The sequence below is a fragment of the Selaginella moellendorffii genome, unplaced genomic scaffold (assembly GCF_000143415.4).
Source record: "Selaginella moellendorffii unplaced genomic scaffold, v1.0 SELMOscaffold_130, whole genome shotgun sequence".
Classification (NCBI taxonomy): domain Eukaryota; kingdom Viridiplantae; phylum Streptophyta; class Lycopodiopsida; order Selaginellales; family Selaginellaceae; genus Selaginella; species Selaginella moellendorffii.
In genome coordinates this window covers 129,053-143,194 of record NW_003314391.1, presented here as the reverse complement: position 1 = coordinate 143,194, position 14,142 = coordinate 129,053, and the positions used below count along the sequence as shown (strand labels likewise).

The window sequence follows — 14,142 nt, the reverse complement described above, 5'->3', positions numbered from 1 at the left end:
AATATCCTTTTACATTGTCGCCACGTGGCGGATCGAGTAATTGTCACTATGCTACACAGTCTTCCAGGAGGATGAAGACGACACTTTGGTGCGCTTCCCGGAGTTGGAGTAAACAATGAGGTATGTTCTAGGCCCATCCGCTGCTGCTAGCCCATCCAAATCTCCCATTTCTTGCGTAGATCTCTCTTCCTTCGAGGCTTCGTCCGGATCGATCGAAGATCGCGCCGAGGTTAGAGTCGGAGTCGTCGTCGTCGACGTTGCCACCAGGCTTTCCAGCTCGAAGAGATCTGAGCTAGAATCGGAGGCGTGGCCATCGAAATCGCCAGAGAATGCCGGATCGAGCAGCGGGATTTCTACCGAGAGGGGCGACCCAAACGCTCCTTGCGACGATCCCTGGCTGCTGCTGAGATCTAGCAATCGACTTGAGGAGTTGAAGCTGCCAAAGACTCCAAGTACGTTTTCCTGGGCAACCAGCTGGATCGGTTGCTCCTCCGGCGATGGATTGATCACTTCACTCACATCGACGATGATCGGATGCTGCCAGGTCGAGACTGGTGAATTCTGCGGCCCCGGGACGCCAGCTTCGTCATCGATTCTTCCCACTGGCATCAGCGACAGCTTCTTGAGCCGGATCATCGCCTTCTCTCGCAGAGATTTGCGCTCCATGTGCACCATCAAGCTCGCATTTTCCAGCACCGAGTTGGAGATCAAAGGTGGACCACAGAGGCAAAAGTGCTTGAGCCTGGAGATGGACGAGTCGCAGCTATCGGTGGAGGCTCGCGCGGCGCTCTCTTGAGACGATTCCTCCTCGCTGAAAACCCCGCTCATGTAGTGGACATCGCTACAAATCCAAGAGGAAGAAGAAGCTCTCGTGGATGCCTTTGACAAGCACACACCCATCTCTTCTATGACGCTTCTGTAGGCCCCCTCAAGCTCTGGGAGCTCCAGAGCTAGCTTTATATTCTCCATGCTTCTATGAATTAAGCTCAAAGGAGGATTTTCTTCACTTGGTCGAGCTCTTTCTCTCTCACTCCTTAGAAAAACTGGGTGCCTGTATTGAGACAAGAAGACAAGGGCGATTTAAAACCTTAGAGCTGAGAGCTTGCAGAGATAGTGTCAATCGATTTCTTTGCTTTTTATAAGCTCTGACCATGGTGCTGTCTTGGGACAAGGAAGACAGTGATTAAAATTACCTTGACGAAGAGGCAACAAAGCCAGAGCTTGCAGAGAAGGCCAAATATTTTGTTCCCGCAAGAGGTTATGGTGTCCAGGCCCATGCTGCGTGTTCCTCCATTTAGTGACTGGATCCATGTGACCGTGGATCCGCGACCGTTAGATTTCACATGACACGGGAGTTTGATTCTAGGGTTTTGTTTTCTTGGAGCTAGGGTTTGCGCAAGGATGCGATGGCGACGGCGGACGCTCCCTCCAGCGGCCGGGAGCGCGTCCAGGTCGTCGTGCGCTGCCGCCCGATGTCTCACAGAGAGCTTGTCGCCCGGCGCCGGAGCTGCGTCAAGGTTTTCACGCGGCAGCACAGGATCGAGGTATTTCGATCCCGCATTGCATTGATCGTGCTCTAGAATCGCGAAATTTCTTCTCTAGATGCTCTGAGAATGAAATCTTAGCTGCATTCTCGTGTTTAGAGTCGGAAAGTTGCTTGGCGATTTTAGCCGCGCAATTCCTTAAATCTTAGCTGCATTCTAGAGTTCTTCTTTTCGTTCTCTAGATGCCTTTTGAGAATGAAATGTTAGCTGCATTCTAGAGTCGCAAGGTTTCTTGGGGATTTTAGCCGCTGCTCAAAAGAACCCATTTTTTTGCCTTCGCTATTCCGGTTGTTCTGCTAAAGCTCAATGATGGATGAACCATGCAGGTGCGTGGACCTGGGCGACGAGGTCCGATCGACACTGGGGTCAGAGTTTTCGAGTTTGATCGAGTTTACGACTCCAAGTGTTCCCAGCAGCAGCTCTACCAAGAGGTAGCTCATCCGGTTGTGGAGAGTGTGATGCACGGCTACAATGGTACCGTACTTGCATACGGGCAAACCGCGTCTGGGAAGACTTACACAATGGAAGGCTTTGACGATCAGCCTGGTATGGTAACGACATGGTAATCAACTGAAATGACTTCTTGTCCATATGAGCTTCTCACGGTTTTTCTTTACAGAGTACCGGGGGATAATTCCCTCTGCGTTCCAGGATATCTTTTCTTACATCGCTAGGAACCAAAGCTCAACCCGGTTTCTCGTCCGTGCATCATTTCTGGAGATTTACAATGAAGAGATCAGAGATTTGCTGGTACCAGGCTCTTCTGCCGCCAGCACAAAGCTGGAGCTGATAGAAAGCGCTGACGTTGGAATTTTTGTGAAGAACCTTACGTGCCGCAGAATGTACAGCTTATCAGACATCTTGCATTTACTAATGGTAAGTTTTTTTCTCTACTAGTAGTTGACACTGAAGGTGCATTCCTTCTTTTTTCGTAGGTAGGAAAGAAAAACAGATCTGTGGGAGCGACTCTGATGAACCAAGATTCGTCTCGTTCGCATTCAATCTTTACTGTGACTGTCGAGGCTAGTTACGTCGCCGAGAATGATCCAGGGAAACGCCTTCATGTTCGAGTTGGAAAACTTCATCTGGTATTTTTTTTCTTTTCTTGTTTCTCGATTCTAACTTGCTTCAGTATTTCAGGTCGACCTGGCCGGAAGTGAAAGAATGAGCAAAGCTGGTGCCAAAGGGAAAAGATTCCGAGAGCTGACCAACATAAATTGGTCTCTCATGGCTTTGGGAAACGTAATATCTGCGTTGGCTGACGGAAAAAGCACGCATATCCCGTATAGAGACTCAAAGCTGACGAGGCTTTTGCAAGATTCACTGGGTGGAAACGCCAAGACAGTGATGGTTGCAAACATCGGCCCTTCGGAGCATAACTACGAAGAGACCGTCAGCACACTGAGATATGCCAACCGCGCAAGGAGCATCAGGAACGCACCTCGTATCAACCAGGACCCCAAGAGCGCCTTGCTTGGCGAGGAGATTTTGAGGTGAGTGCTTCAATGTTTCCAAGAGCTACTTAGTGAGGAGTGTTTCCAGGCTGAAAGCACAGCTTAGTGACGACACTCGTAACGCCGGAGTCGAGCACCTGGATCCTCGAGAATTCAGCGAGAAAGCTCTGGCATTGATGCGAGTGGAGCTTGAGCCACAGCTCAAGCTCACCTCCTTAGCAACATCATCGCCAGACAAGGAAAAAGAGGAGCTCACCGAGCGTCTGCTACAACAATTGAAGAGAATCCAAGGACAAAACAAGGTAAGCCAAGCTCTCCTTTCGTTTTTCTCGTTCTCAAGCTCCTTTGGTTTCCAGAAAGCTCGGGTGGCATACAATCCGCAAGCTCGGCCTTGGATGTACAGGCCTCACAGGCCAGGAAACGTACCAGTGCTCAGAGTTAGCGTTTACAAGAAGGCGCCTCCACAGGTGACTAGGAAATCGACCAAGAATCGAAAGAACGCGAGGAACAACCAGCGAATTCCATGCCGGCTCGCCGATGCTCGGCAAAGAGCCGTGGAGGTGAGACACCGGAATTTTTACATCTAGAATAGACCATAAGGATGGAATATTCATGGCATATGCCGATGTTTTAAATTCCACCCACAAAATCACTTTTCTAGGTCTAGCAGAGGCGCTGTGTGTTGTGGCGGACGAAGAGCTGGGCCGCTGGACGCTGGAAATTCGCTGCCCGCGCCATCGATTTGATCAGCCAGTAGTATCGATTGTCTCACCTAGTGCCCGGATTCCACTTCCAGCCGCCGCCAAAGCCGGGGTATAGGGTTCTTCGTGTGATTTCCTTCCCCCTCTCTCTCCTCTCTCTCTTCTAGGGCTCCAATGTGATCCTGGGATCTTGTAGCTTAGATCGTGATGTCAGTGGTGATGGCAGCAAAGTGTCTCCACTCGCCCGCGCCACTGCCGGGATCGCCACTGCATGACAAGGCGCCGATTTGCCTCGAGACTGTGGATGGCTCGCGGCACGAGGTGGAATGGGAGGCGGCCATGCTCTTCCCTCTCGTCCACCGCGAGGTCTTGCTTAACGGATGCTGCCCCAGGGATAAGGTGATAATCGCTCTTCCGGCTCAAGTTAATCCCAGCACGCTTAAGTTGCTACTCGAGTACTGCCGCTTCCATCAGGTCCCAGGTCGGTCCGATAAGGTAACATCGCTGGTTGGGATTCATGGTTTCGTGATCTTCGTGCTCTTCCTTTTCTCTTTTAGGAGAGGAAGTTTTTCGACGAGAAGTTCGTCCGGCTAGACACCAAGACGTTGTGTGAGCTCACGTCGGCGGCCGATAGCCTGGACATGAAACCGCTGGTGGACTTAACCAGTCGAGCGCTAGCTCGGATGATCGAAGGAAAGACTCCGAAAGAGATCCGCGAGACATTTGGGCTGCCAGACGATCTAACCGAAGTAAGAAGCGAATGTTATAGATCTCTCACAGGCATGGCACTTTGTTTCAACTTTTTCATTCCACTTTTCGTTTTCTTTGATTCAAATGGTTTTCGTTTGATTCAGGAAGAGAAGCTGGAGCCTGTGAAAAACACCACGGATGACATGAGGATACGGCTGCTCAATCGGCTGTATGCAAGGAAGAGAAAAGAGTTGCAAGACAAAAAACTTCTAAAGGTATGATAAGTATCCTCGTACCTGCGCTACAATTCTCTTTTCTCTCTTGACTCTAGGAAGGCTCTATCGAAGAATGCAAAAGGGACGACCGGTCAGTGGATGACTTGGTTTCCTTCATCGATGGCGATGACAAAGGAGGTATGTGCGTGTTTACTCGCTTCTTTTAGCATAGTTTGATACTCGCCATTTGCTACTCGCTCGCAGATAAGCTAGCGAAATCAGGAAAGGCCAAGAGGAAAAAGAACAGGAGAAAGAAGGATCAAACCTCTTCGAAAGGGAGCTGCGCGACATCCTTGGAGAATGACGAAGTAAAGGTCGCAAGTTTGGTTGCCTGTGTGACTTTAATGGATTTGCGCGTGTATAGGCCGAGAACTCTGGAAGGTGTGAGGACAGCCATCACTTGCCCGAGGCCGACGAGCTGGGCTACCCCGACGAGGAAGACGACTTGGATCCCGCCATGAAGGAGGAGCTTGACAGGTTCATATCAACTTACATCCCTCAGTCTGTGCTTTCAGAATTATAAAAGCATCGCTGTTTCCTTCCCTCGAGAACAACTTTGTTCTCGTTTTCTCGCATGAGCCTGATCGATTGAGCTTCAGGGAAGTCGAAGATTTTGCGAGGAGACTAAACGCCGACTGGCCCAACCGGATGCAAGAGATTCTCGCCTTGGCATCTTCGAGCAACCAAGAACACGGGCTTTGGACGACGACGCCGACGACGACAAGTCCAACACAGAATTGTTGTCAGCCAAAGACACACGAGCTCGTTGGATGATCCCAATTTTTCTCTTTTTTTCTTTTTTTCTTTTTTCTTTCAAATAACTTTTTCTCTTTTTTGTTCCTTCCATTCTTTCTATGTACAAAACATTAACAGGAAAAATTAAAAGTTCTTCATGCTATCATGGAGTGTGTAGCTCTATAACTCATCCAAGTGTTTCAAACCAAAAACTAGGCCGTGGAATCGCAAGGCTGTTCGATAAAGATCAAGCAAAATGCATTCCTTGTCCACTGCCGAGCAGGAATTAAGCAATTCGTAAACTTCTTTAACGAGTAGTCACAAAACGTGCTTCTTGCCATGCCTGTGAGAGATCTATGACATTCGCTTCTTCCTCTGGTTAGATCGTCTGGCAGTCCGGATCTCTTTCGGAGTCTTTCCTTCGATCATCCGTGCTAGAGTCTACTGGTCAAGTCCACCAGTGGTTTCATGTCAAGGCTTTCGGCTGCCGACGTGAGCTCAGACAACGTCTTGGTGTCTAGCGGGACGAGCTTCTCATCTCCTGCAAAAGGAAAAGAAAGATCTCGAGCCGCGAAACCATGAATTCCAACCAGCGGCAGTGCGTACTCGAGTAGAAACTTTACTTGTCCCTGGGACAGCATCCATTGAGCAAGATCTCGCGGTGGACGAGAGGCACTCCACCTGGTTGGGCTTTGCCGCAAAATATGCCCAATGCGGGTATATGCGATCACCATCGTAGTCCACCCTCTCCTGTAGAGAATCAAAGGTTTTTCCCTCCCCAGAAACGCAATTGTCGTCGCAAAAGGCCCGTAACAGGATTTTCCAGGAGAAGACATTGGGATCCTGAATCGAGTGAAGGACCTTGATCGCCTCGTCAATGTGCCCAAACCGGGGATATAAGAGGTTACGCCGGTGCTTAGCTCGTCTTTGGTTCCTGAGAATAATCTCTGGCTGCCATGGAGAGAAGAAAGACTTGGTTGACATGAGACCTGAAGAGTTCGTGTATCAAAAGAAACTAAAACGCACCAAGAAGAGCCACATCAAATTCCCATGAACTCAAAGCCTTGTCTCCCACCAAGGAATGGGAGTGACAATACGCATTACGGTTTCCTTTTCTTGGTCGGAGACCTTCCGCAAACAATACGCAATATTATGAACTTCCATGTCTTGTCCGCATGTCTCTGAGAAGGCATACCGGAGTCCAGCCGCATTCGGCAATCGTAACCACGGTAACACTACGTGCTTTCCAGAAGAAAACAATCGATTCTTTTCTCTTGCTTTGCAGCAGCTTTGTCACTGATAACTCTGGGGAGCCGATCACATCAATCCAAACGCGGCTGCTCATCCGGGCCTCGTCTACGATGCCAAGGCAGGAAAGGCGCCCGAATTCACGGACTTTCTGTGTGGATTGAGGCAGGAAATACGAAATGTCTCCACTTTCGCGAACTTGAAACCATCTATTCCACACGACGACGCAGCAATCTCAACTATCCCTCTATCGCGTTCTCTTCGCTTAAAGGAAAGAGGATCATCCACCGGCGAGTGATAAACGTAGACGACGACGCTACCACGTACCGAGCAAGCGTGGAGGCTCCGGATGGTGTTTTGGTATCTTCTAAATGGCTCGCAAAGATAAAATATCCTTTAACCACCATGAAAGTCTAGACTGATTTGCAAAAGAATTCGTAAAATCGAAAAGTACATAAATTCCTCCAAAGAGTCACCCTCTCGCCCAGCAGTGTGGACACACTGGATAATCTTCGCGATTCTATCTATGGGCACGTAGAAATCGATGTCTCCTGGAGTCTCTTCGCAGCGGTCTTGCCCCAAAAAGGGTGTCTAAGTTTCGATTCCATTTATAGTCTAGCAAATTAAACGAAACACGCAAACTGTCACCGTGTATAGCTGGCTGGAACGTTGAAAAATTATAAACTGAGCTAAATTTCAATATAGTAATGTAGTCGACGTAGAAATTTTGCATTCAAGCCACAATGTGGAGTCATGTACTAGCTGAGTCGTCAAGATAAGCGTCGCTCCCAGGACTATATAAACAAGGCCTTTCCAGAGCTCAACTCATCTCTAGTTAAAGTTGTTTACTCATTTTCTTCTTGGTTATTTCTTGTTCTATCTCATTATGGCATTTCGCGAGGTTTTCTTCCTGTGTATGCTGGTCTCGACCCTCTCCATCACCCAGGTAAGAAACTCTCATTCGATTGTCCCGCAAGAAGCTCACAATTTGGATATCTTACTCTTACAGGCTTGCCAGTTTTCTCGATCCTGCACTGATATCACCTTCGACAGGAATTCGACCGTGATGAGAGCCATTTGCAGCACATCCAATTTGGAAAGGAGGAACGCCTCCATCGATGTGAACAATTGCGTGGGCAGCAGCAATGGCATCCTCGACTGCTCATCCAACTTTGCCTCGCGATGCATCGACATCAACTTCAATGGGCTCACCCTGGCTGCCCGTTGCAACCGCGGGGATGGCGTTCTCGTCTTCTCCAATCGCGACATCAATGATTGCATCCAGAACGTCGAGGGAGTTCTCCAGTGCTGCTAGATCCTTTTGGATGATCAAACTATATCCATATGATGAAAGATGAATAACTGAGTGATCTCCCACATGATCTCTCCTTGTTTGGCACGTATGTGTCGCTGTTCTGATCAATAAAACTTACTCACGGAAGTTGTGGGGCTTTTAAGGCAGACTGGAAAGTATTACTTGTACAACTTTTTTTCAATTTGTATAATGAAAATACTACAAAGACAAATCGATTTATATTAAAGGTATATTATTTCTAATAAATGAGAATTTCTTTCACTTTAAAGCCTATGATCCCTCCTTATTAATGTGCCGTTTCATCAAGGATTAAAATCATAAATGTAGTCGACATGGGCTTGCTGCTCCTGATCACCAAAGATGATTGACAACACACGATCATACATGTCAAGAATATTGTCTTCAAATACAGGATTATTTTACCTCTGGTTCGGCAATTTTTGGGGTGGAATTGGACAATGGCGACCAATCCAGCTGATTAGCAATCTTAGCCATCACTGTAAAAGACAAAAAGATTAAATCACGTACGAATCAGGTTACGTGCTTGGACAGACACACATGCAAGCGAGTGCAGACACGGACCATGATGTTTCAAAAGAAACACAGAGATCATCAAATCCAATCGAGGCATATTCAATCGAGATTGAAGAACAGGCATACCTGTTTCATTCTTCACTGGCCGAGAGGTCACAGTAGCAGCCACCAAGAGGACGAAGAAGAAAAAACTTAGTGCGCGAGACATGATCTAGAGTTCCTCTTGCAAAGAAAATCTATCAAAGAGAGATCGATGATATGATCAGCGTTTGTGTTGATATCGTACATATGCTGCCGAGAAAAGGTCAAGCACTGAAGAACCGCCACGTCGACATGCAAAGCGGCAGTTTTGACTGGATGGCTGGAAACCAGACTTCCAGTTAGCTTTTCCCTCTCCAATTTTACTGGAATTCACTTGCGATATGCTAATGTTATGGCGTGCAATTTGTAAAAGGGTGGAAAAAACAGTAGTGTTTCTCACTCACAATACAATGTCCATGTGGCAGTTTTCTATTGATTCAGCATTAAATGTCAATCTCATTGCAATGGATGCCCCATGGATGCTAGCCCGATGGGTGGACACATTCTCATCGGAGACGGATCAGAGGTTCTTTCTCTTGGGAAAAATATTTGATCTAAGCAAGAATCCTAGTAAGAAGCACTTTCTTTTGGTGATCCTCTCTGGCTCATAAATTTTTTTCTCGCTTTCTCCAGGGCTTATCGATCGATCGAACTGGCTGTTTGCCACAGCTTTTCTTCGAGATCTTTGGCTGTGACTTGGGGAAGCACCGCAGAATACTGGGAATGGTCCTCAAAGCATGGCGCCAGGTACTTAAGTGGCACACCTCAAGATGGTTTGCTAGCTAGAGCTCTCTGGGAACTGGAAGTTGAGCCTAGCTCCAGGAACTTACACCGTCTCTTGGAGACTCAAGCTTGATTCCGACGCCATTGGGTGGGATAAGGAACCAGTGAGATTCAGCTTGGCAACACTAGACGGAAGGGTGACGAACTCTTCGTGCTGGCTCCATTTGGGTCATTGCTATGGGCATGAAGCCAAGGAATGGATATTCGTAAAATATCCTATGCCACGCATATTACACGTGGAGTAATAGCAACCAGACACGTATTGTGAATGAAAAATGCCGCTGTTTTTCCACCCTTTTACGAAATTGCACGCGAGTACCGAGCAAGCGTGGAGGCTCCGGACGGTGATATGGTACCGGTGGGAGCTAGCGGTATCTTTGCGAGCCGTTTAGGAATGTTTGCCTTGTCAAGCGAGTCCTCCGCTAGAGATCATCAAAGTCGGCTCTTCTGAATTTTAGGGTTCTTCGACAAAGATTCTTTTGGCGCTCGATGGATGGATGCATTTCCTTCGACCCGTACTGGGACAATGCCTGGGTCACAGCACAGGCTGCTGAGCGGAGCTCCTGTTGGGGTTGAAATCCTGCGGGAGCTCCAAGGGGAAGGGTGCTCCAGCTTGATCGGCATGTATGGGAGGTGTGGCAGCCTGGTTGAGGCGAGGGAGGTGTTTGACAGGATGCCTTGCCACAATGTAGTGGCCTGGAACGCTTTCATCTTGGGACACGCAGAGAATGGCGAAGAATCTCGTGCTCTGGAAGCTTTCTCATGGATGGAAAGCCAGGGTTGCGGACCGGATTCCGGGACATTCTTCGCAGCGATCAAGGCTTGCTCTGCTCTAGCGATCAGAGAAGAAGCGAGACTCATCGGTGGGAAGATGATCAAGCTGGAAGCTCTGGAACAAGGCATGAGAATCCACCCTCGAGCTAAGAGAAGCGGCAAAGATGATCACGTAGCGAGCTCGCTGGTGGAAGTGTACGCATACTGTGGAAGAATGATGGAAGCACGCATGGTTTTCGACACAAGCTCCCGGCACAGTGTCATCTCGTGGACTGTTCTAGTGCTCGGGTACGTTGCAAACGTGGAGAGTGACCTAGCTCTCGAGGTTTTTGGTAGCATGGGAGCTGGTCGATGTTTTGGCACAGCAGCGAAAGCTTTCGCAGATTTGGCTGGGAGAGAAAAGTGGGAGAAGCTTTGGATGGAACGGCTGTGAAAGTTAGCACTCTGGGAAAAGGGAGAGGAATCCATCGCCAAGCGAGACGAGTGCTGAATATTTGTTTGCGAAGTGCTGATGCTGTGGCTAACGTCACACGTCCAAGGTTCGTGACCTTTATTTTCTTGGTTTCTGACGCGCGCGATTATGAATCCATTCGCTTCTTCCGCCATTCCTCTACATTTGGCGTGTTGCATTGCGCGCTAGGTGATCGTCTTCACCCCTGCTCTTAGCTCGAGAATGGATGAGCTGGATCATCTTTCCACCCATCACTCTCGCTTTGTTTCTTTTTCGTGCGGTGTCGCCACGAGAAAGGATTTCGCACTGTCACAAAGCCGCCGACGACATTGGTTGGTGTTTGTTTTGTGATGCCGATTATCACAAGCTTCTGCGGCAGCAGCTGTCACGCAATCGAATCCCGGCGTACAAGACGAACAGCTTCATGGCGGATGCGCTGCTGTCGACGATTCCAACATTACGGATCCCTCGCGGTTCCTGAAATCGGGGCAAGGCTGCTGGATGAAAACACTCAGGCAGCAGCAACTGGACTGGAAGAAATTCCTCGGCCGAGGGAGCTGCTCGTGCTCACGCCAGAGGGGATCGGCTTGGAAGTTTTGGAAGTGACTGCAAAAGAAAAAGGAAGATCTCGAACCACGAAACCATGAATTCCAACCAGCGATGTGACCTTATTGGACCGGGAAGCGGCAGCGCGTACTCGAGTAGCAACTTCACTTGTCCCTGGGACAGCATCCATTGAGCAAGACCTCGCGGTGGACGAGAGGCATTCCACCTGGTTGCGCGCGGCCCGTGAAGAGAAACTTTTCCGCGAAAGATGCCCAATGCGGGCATATGCGATCACCATCGTAGTCCAGGTCACCCGGAGAATCAATGGTTTTTCTCTCCTCAGAAACGCGATTGTCATCGAAAAAGGCCCCTAACAGGATTTTCAAGGAGAATACATTGGAATTCTGGATCGAGTGAAACACCTTGATCGCCTCGCCAATATGCCCAAATCGGGCATATAGTGATAGCAAGAGGTTACACAAGAATGTGCATTCCCGGTCGATCCGGCGCGCTTCCCTGTGATTGCCACATCCGCGCAGGCTTTGTCCAGTTCGTTGAACAAACATTTTGGTTAGAACAAACAGTTCACGAACTTGTTAAACTTCGATGTCCATCTCGTTGAACAGCAAACATCTTAGTTAAAGCAAACAGTATACGACTTGATCTGAGCGTCTTTTCTTGTAAATTCACGCTATGATCACTGTGCTTCCTGTACACATTGCATGCCTTCAGAGTTTCAATGATCGTTGTTTTCATTGAGGTTGGACCATTGTCATGTACGTCTTCAGCTGGATTGAAGTTCTGAAGATCAACAGGCAATGTTGTTTCTCAGCTCGCAGGTCTTTGTTGAGCGCAGCAACAACACATCTCTCCAAAACGTGGACACAAAATCTCTCCAATCTCGTAGCATTTTCATCTTGGCACAGTGACACGGCATTTGAGTTCTTATCGTCGTTGAGCAGCCTTCTTAATGACAAGAAATTAGAACAAATTGAAACACACTCAAACCTGAAGCTAAGTATCGTCACTTTCAATGATCATTAGTTTTGTTCGTATTCAAACAGCGTTGTCCACATCAGTGAGTTTCCCTTCACGTTGAGAGTTCCTTGGCCCGTTGTTTAGGACTTTGATTTTTTGAATTGTTTGAACATATTGACTATCACTGGCTTCTTTTACTGTTGATTAGCTCGTTGCAAGCAGCTTCGCTTTATTGTCCCCAGCAAATCTACTCTCTTATTCAAAGAAAAGCCCTACTTAAACGAACTTGAGCGTTCCTGGTGGAGAGAGGTGCGAAGCGTTCTACCTGGGCAGAGTGGACCGGACAAGGGGCCATTATATGTCTTTAAACATGAGCTAAATACCACTGGGAAAAAAGGGGAAAACGGAGAATTTTCTCAATTAGTCCAAAACGAAGCATCTTACTTAATTGGACGGATGACAGCCTGCTGGATGGCTCTTCCGTGTGGACGGATGACAGCCTGCTGGATGGCTCTTCCGTGTGGACGGACTTGAGTTGCAGTTTGTGGTCCTAAGCGAATTGAAAGAGCAATGTTCTTCACAATACAAAAAGAATGCCCGTGATCATGAATTTGATGCTTGTAGCATTGTGTTCATGAGATTTGATCCTTTTTAGCAATCAAACATTAATTTGGCTTCTTCTCGTGCTGTGCTGCAGTTTCATCCACGCCACCATGAATCTGCACGAAGCTCGCCAGCCCTTGTCCACTGCCAAGCAGGAATCAAGCAATTTGTAAACTTCTTTAACGAGTAGACGCTTCTTGCCATGCCTGTGAGATAGCATTCGCTTCTTACTTCGGGTAGTTCGTCTGGCAGTCCGGATCTCTTTCGGTGTCTTTCCTTTGATCGAGCTAGAGTCAACTGGTTAAGTCCACCAGTGGTTTCATGTCAAGACTTTCAGTCGCCAACGTGAGCTCACACAGCGTCTTGGGGTTTAGCAGAATGAACTTTTCATCGAAAAACTTCCTCTCCAAGGAAGATCTCGAGGCACGAAACCATGAATTCCAACCAGCGATGTGACCTGTGCGGCAGTACGTACTCGAGTAGCAATTGAGATTAATTTGACTTGTCCCTGGGACAGCATCCGTTGAACAAGACCTCGCGGTGGACGAGAGGCATTTCACCTGGTTGCGCCGTGGCCCGTGAAGAGAAACTTTGCCGCAAAATATGCCCAATGCGGGCATATGCGATCACCATCGTAGTCCACCCTCTCCTGTAGAGAATCAAAGGTTTTTCCCTCCCCAGAAACGCAATTGTCATCGCAAAAGGCCCGTAACAGGATTTTCGAAGAGAAGACATTGGGATCCTGAATCGAGTGAAGGACCTTGATCGCCTCGTCAATGTGCCCAAACCGGGCATGTAGTGATAGCAAGAGGTTACATAAGAATGTGCACTGCCGGAGCTTAGCTCGTCTTTGGTTCTTGAGAATAATCTCTGGCTGCCATGGAGAGAAGAAAGACTTGGTTGACGTGAGACCTGAAGAGTTCGTGTCTAAAACGCACCAAGAAGAGCCACATCAAATTCCCATGGACTCAAAGCCTTGTCTCCCACCAAGGAATGGGAGTGACAATACGCATTATGGTTTTCTTTTCTTGGTGGGAGATCTTCCGCAAACAATACGCAATATTATGAACTTCCATGTCTTGTCTGCATGTCTCTGAGAAGGAATACCTGAGTCCAGCCGCTATCAATTCGGCAATCATAACGACAGGTAACACTACGTGTTTTCCAGAAGAAAACAATCAATTTGTTTTGCAGCAGGTTTTGTCACTGATAACTCTGTGGAGCCGATCAAAGACGCAGGATTGCTCTCCGGCACCTTCGGTGGAGACCACATCAATCCAAACGTGGCTGCTCATCCGGGCCTCGTCTATAATGCCAAGGCGCCCGAATTCACGGACTTTCTGTGTGGATTGAGGCAGGAAATACGAAACGTCTCCACTTTCGCAAACTTGAAACCATCTATTCCACACGACAACGCAGCAATCTCAACT

The 14,142-nt window shown here is 48.2% G+C and overlaps 5 protein-coding genes across 6 annotated transcripts; all 5 read left to right on the top strand.

Annotated features, from left to right (window-relative positions):
* The first annotated feature begins 1,390 nt into the window (after positions 1-1,390).
* On the top strand, positions 1,391-2,248 carry LOC9651600 (kinesin-like protein KIF3B). The gene is made up of 3 exons (XM_024665937.1): positions 1,391-1,544; positions 1,871-2,106; positions 2,164-2,248. Coding segments are annotated over exons 1-3 (375 nt in total). The 5' UTR covers positions 1,391-1,406; the 3' UTR covers positions 2,165-2,248.
* LOC112340482 (kinesin-II 85 kDa subunit-like) lies at positions 2,166-3,658 on the top strand (the record flags this gene model as incomplete). The annotated part of the gene is made up of 5 exons (XM_024665936.1): positions 2,166-2,420; positions 2,480-2,632; positions 2,685-3,037; positions 3,087-3,300; positions 3,355-3,658. Coding segments are annotated over 5 exons (1,206 nt in total), but the record flags the coding sequence as incomplete, so codon positions are not given.
* Positions 3,659-3,687: 29 nt separating this feature from the next.
* On the top strand, positions 3,688-5,562 carry LOC9651381 (SKP1-like protein 21). 2 transcript variants are annotated; one of them, XM_024665935.1, is made up of 7 exons: positions 3,688-4,194; positions 4,257-4,448; positions 4,554-4,664; positions 4,721-4,802; positions 4,869-4,978; positions 5,029-5,141; positions 5,264-5,562. In XM_024665935.1, exons 1-7 carry the CDS (start codon positions 3,907-3,909, stop codon positions 5,436-5,438), a joined length of 1,071 nt encoding a protein of 356 aa, XP_024521703.1. In that variant the 5' UTR covers positions 3,688-3,906; the 3' UTR covers positions 5,439-5,562. The 2 variants fall into 2 exon arrangements, with proteins under 2 accessions (XP_024521703.1, XP_002992233.2); XM_002992187.2 differs by having other exon boundaries at positions 3,691-4,194; positions 4,869-4,972.
* Positions 5,563-7,494: 1,932 nt separating this feature from the next.
* On the top strand, positions 7,495-8,108 carry LOC9651380. The gene is made up of 2 exons (XM_002992186.2): positions 7,495-7,593; positions 7,657-8,108. Exons 1-2 carry the CDS (start codon positions 7,534-7,536, stop codon positions 7,960-7,962), a joined length of 366 nt encoding a protein of 121 aa, XP_002992232.1. The 5' UTR covers positions 7,495-7,533; the 3' UTR covers positions 7,963-8,108.
* Positions 8,109-9,628: 1,520 nt separating this feature from the next.
* LOC112343059 (pentatricopeptide repeat-containing protein At1g11290, chloroplastic-like) lies at positions 9,629-10,567 on the top strand. Its single transcript, XM_024665924.1, has 2 exons — positions 9,629-9,731; positions 9,819-10,567. Exons 1-2 carry the CDS (start codon positions 9,629-9,631, stop codon positions 10,565-10,567), a joined length of 852 nt encoding a protein of 283 aa, XP_024521692.1.
* Positions 10,568-14,142: the final 3,575 nt, after the last annotated feature.

Coding starts and splice junctions, on each gene's coding strand:
- LOC9651600 (XM_024665937.1), top strand. CDS start 1,407: ATGGCGACGGCGGACGCTCCCTCCAGCGGCCGGGAGCGCGTCCAGGTC. Junction 1,545..1,870: donor CGCGGCAGCACAGGATCGAG/GTATTTCGATCC, acceptor TGAACCATGCAG/GTGCGTGGACCTGGGCGACG.
- LOC9651381 (XM_024665935.1), top strand. CDS start 3,907: ATGTCAGTGGTGATGGCAGCAAAGTGTCTCCACTCGCCCGCGCCACTG. Junction 4,449..4,553: donor TGCCAGACGATCTAACCGAA/GTAAGAAGCGAA, acceptor CGTTTGATTCAG/GAAGAGAAGCTGGAGCCTGT. Junction 4,665..4,720: donor AAGACAAAAAACTTCTAAAG/GTATGATAAGTA, acceptor TCTTGACTCTAG/GAAGGCTCTATCGAAGAATG.
- LOC9651380 (XM_002992186.2), top strand. CDS start 7,534: ATGGCATTTCGCGAGGTTTTCTTCCTGTGTATGCTGGTCTCGACCCTC. Junction 7,594..7,656: donor CGACCCTCTCCATCACCCAG/GTAAGAAACTCT, acceptor TTACTCTTACAG/GCTTGCCAGTTTTCTCGATC.
- LOC112343059 (XM_024665924.1), top strand. CDS start 9,629: ATGAAAAATGCCGCTGTTTTTCCACCCTTTTACGAAATTGCACGCGAG. Junction 9,732..9,818: donor GGTACCGGTGGGAGCTAGCG/GTATCTTTGCGA, acceptor TCTGAATTTTAG/GGTTCTTCGACAAAGATTCT.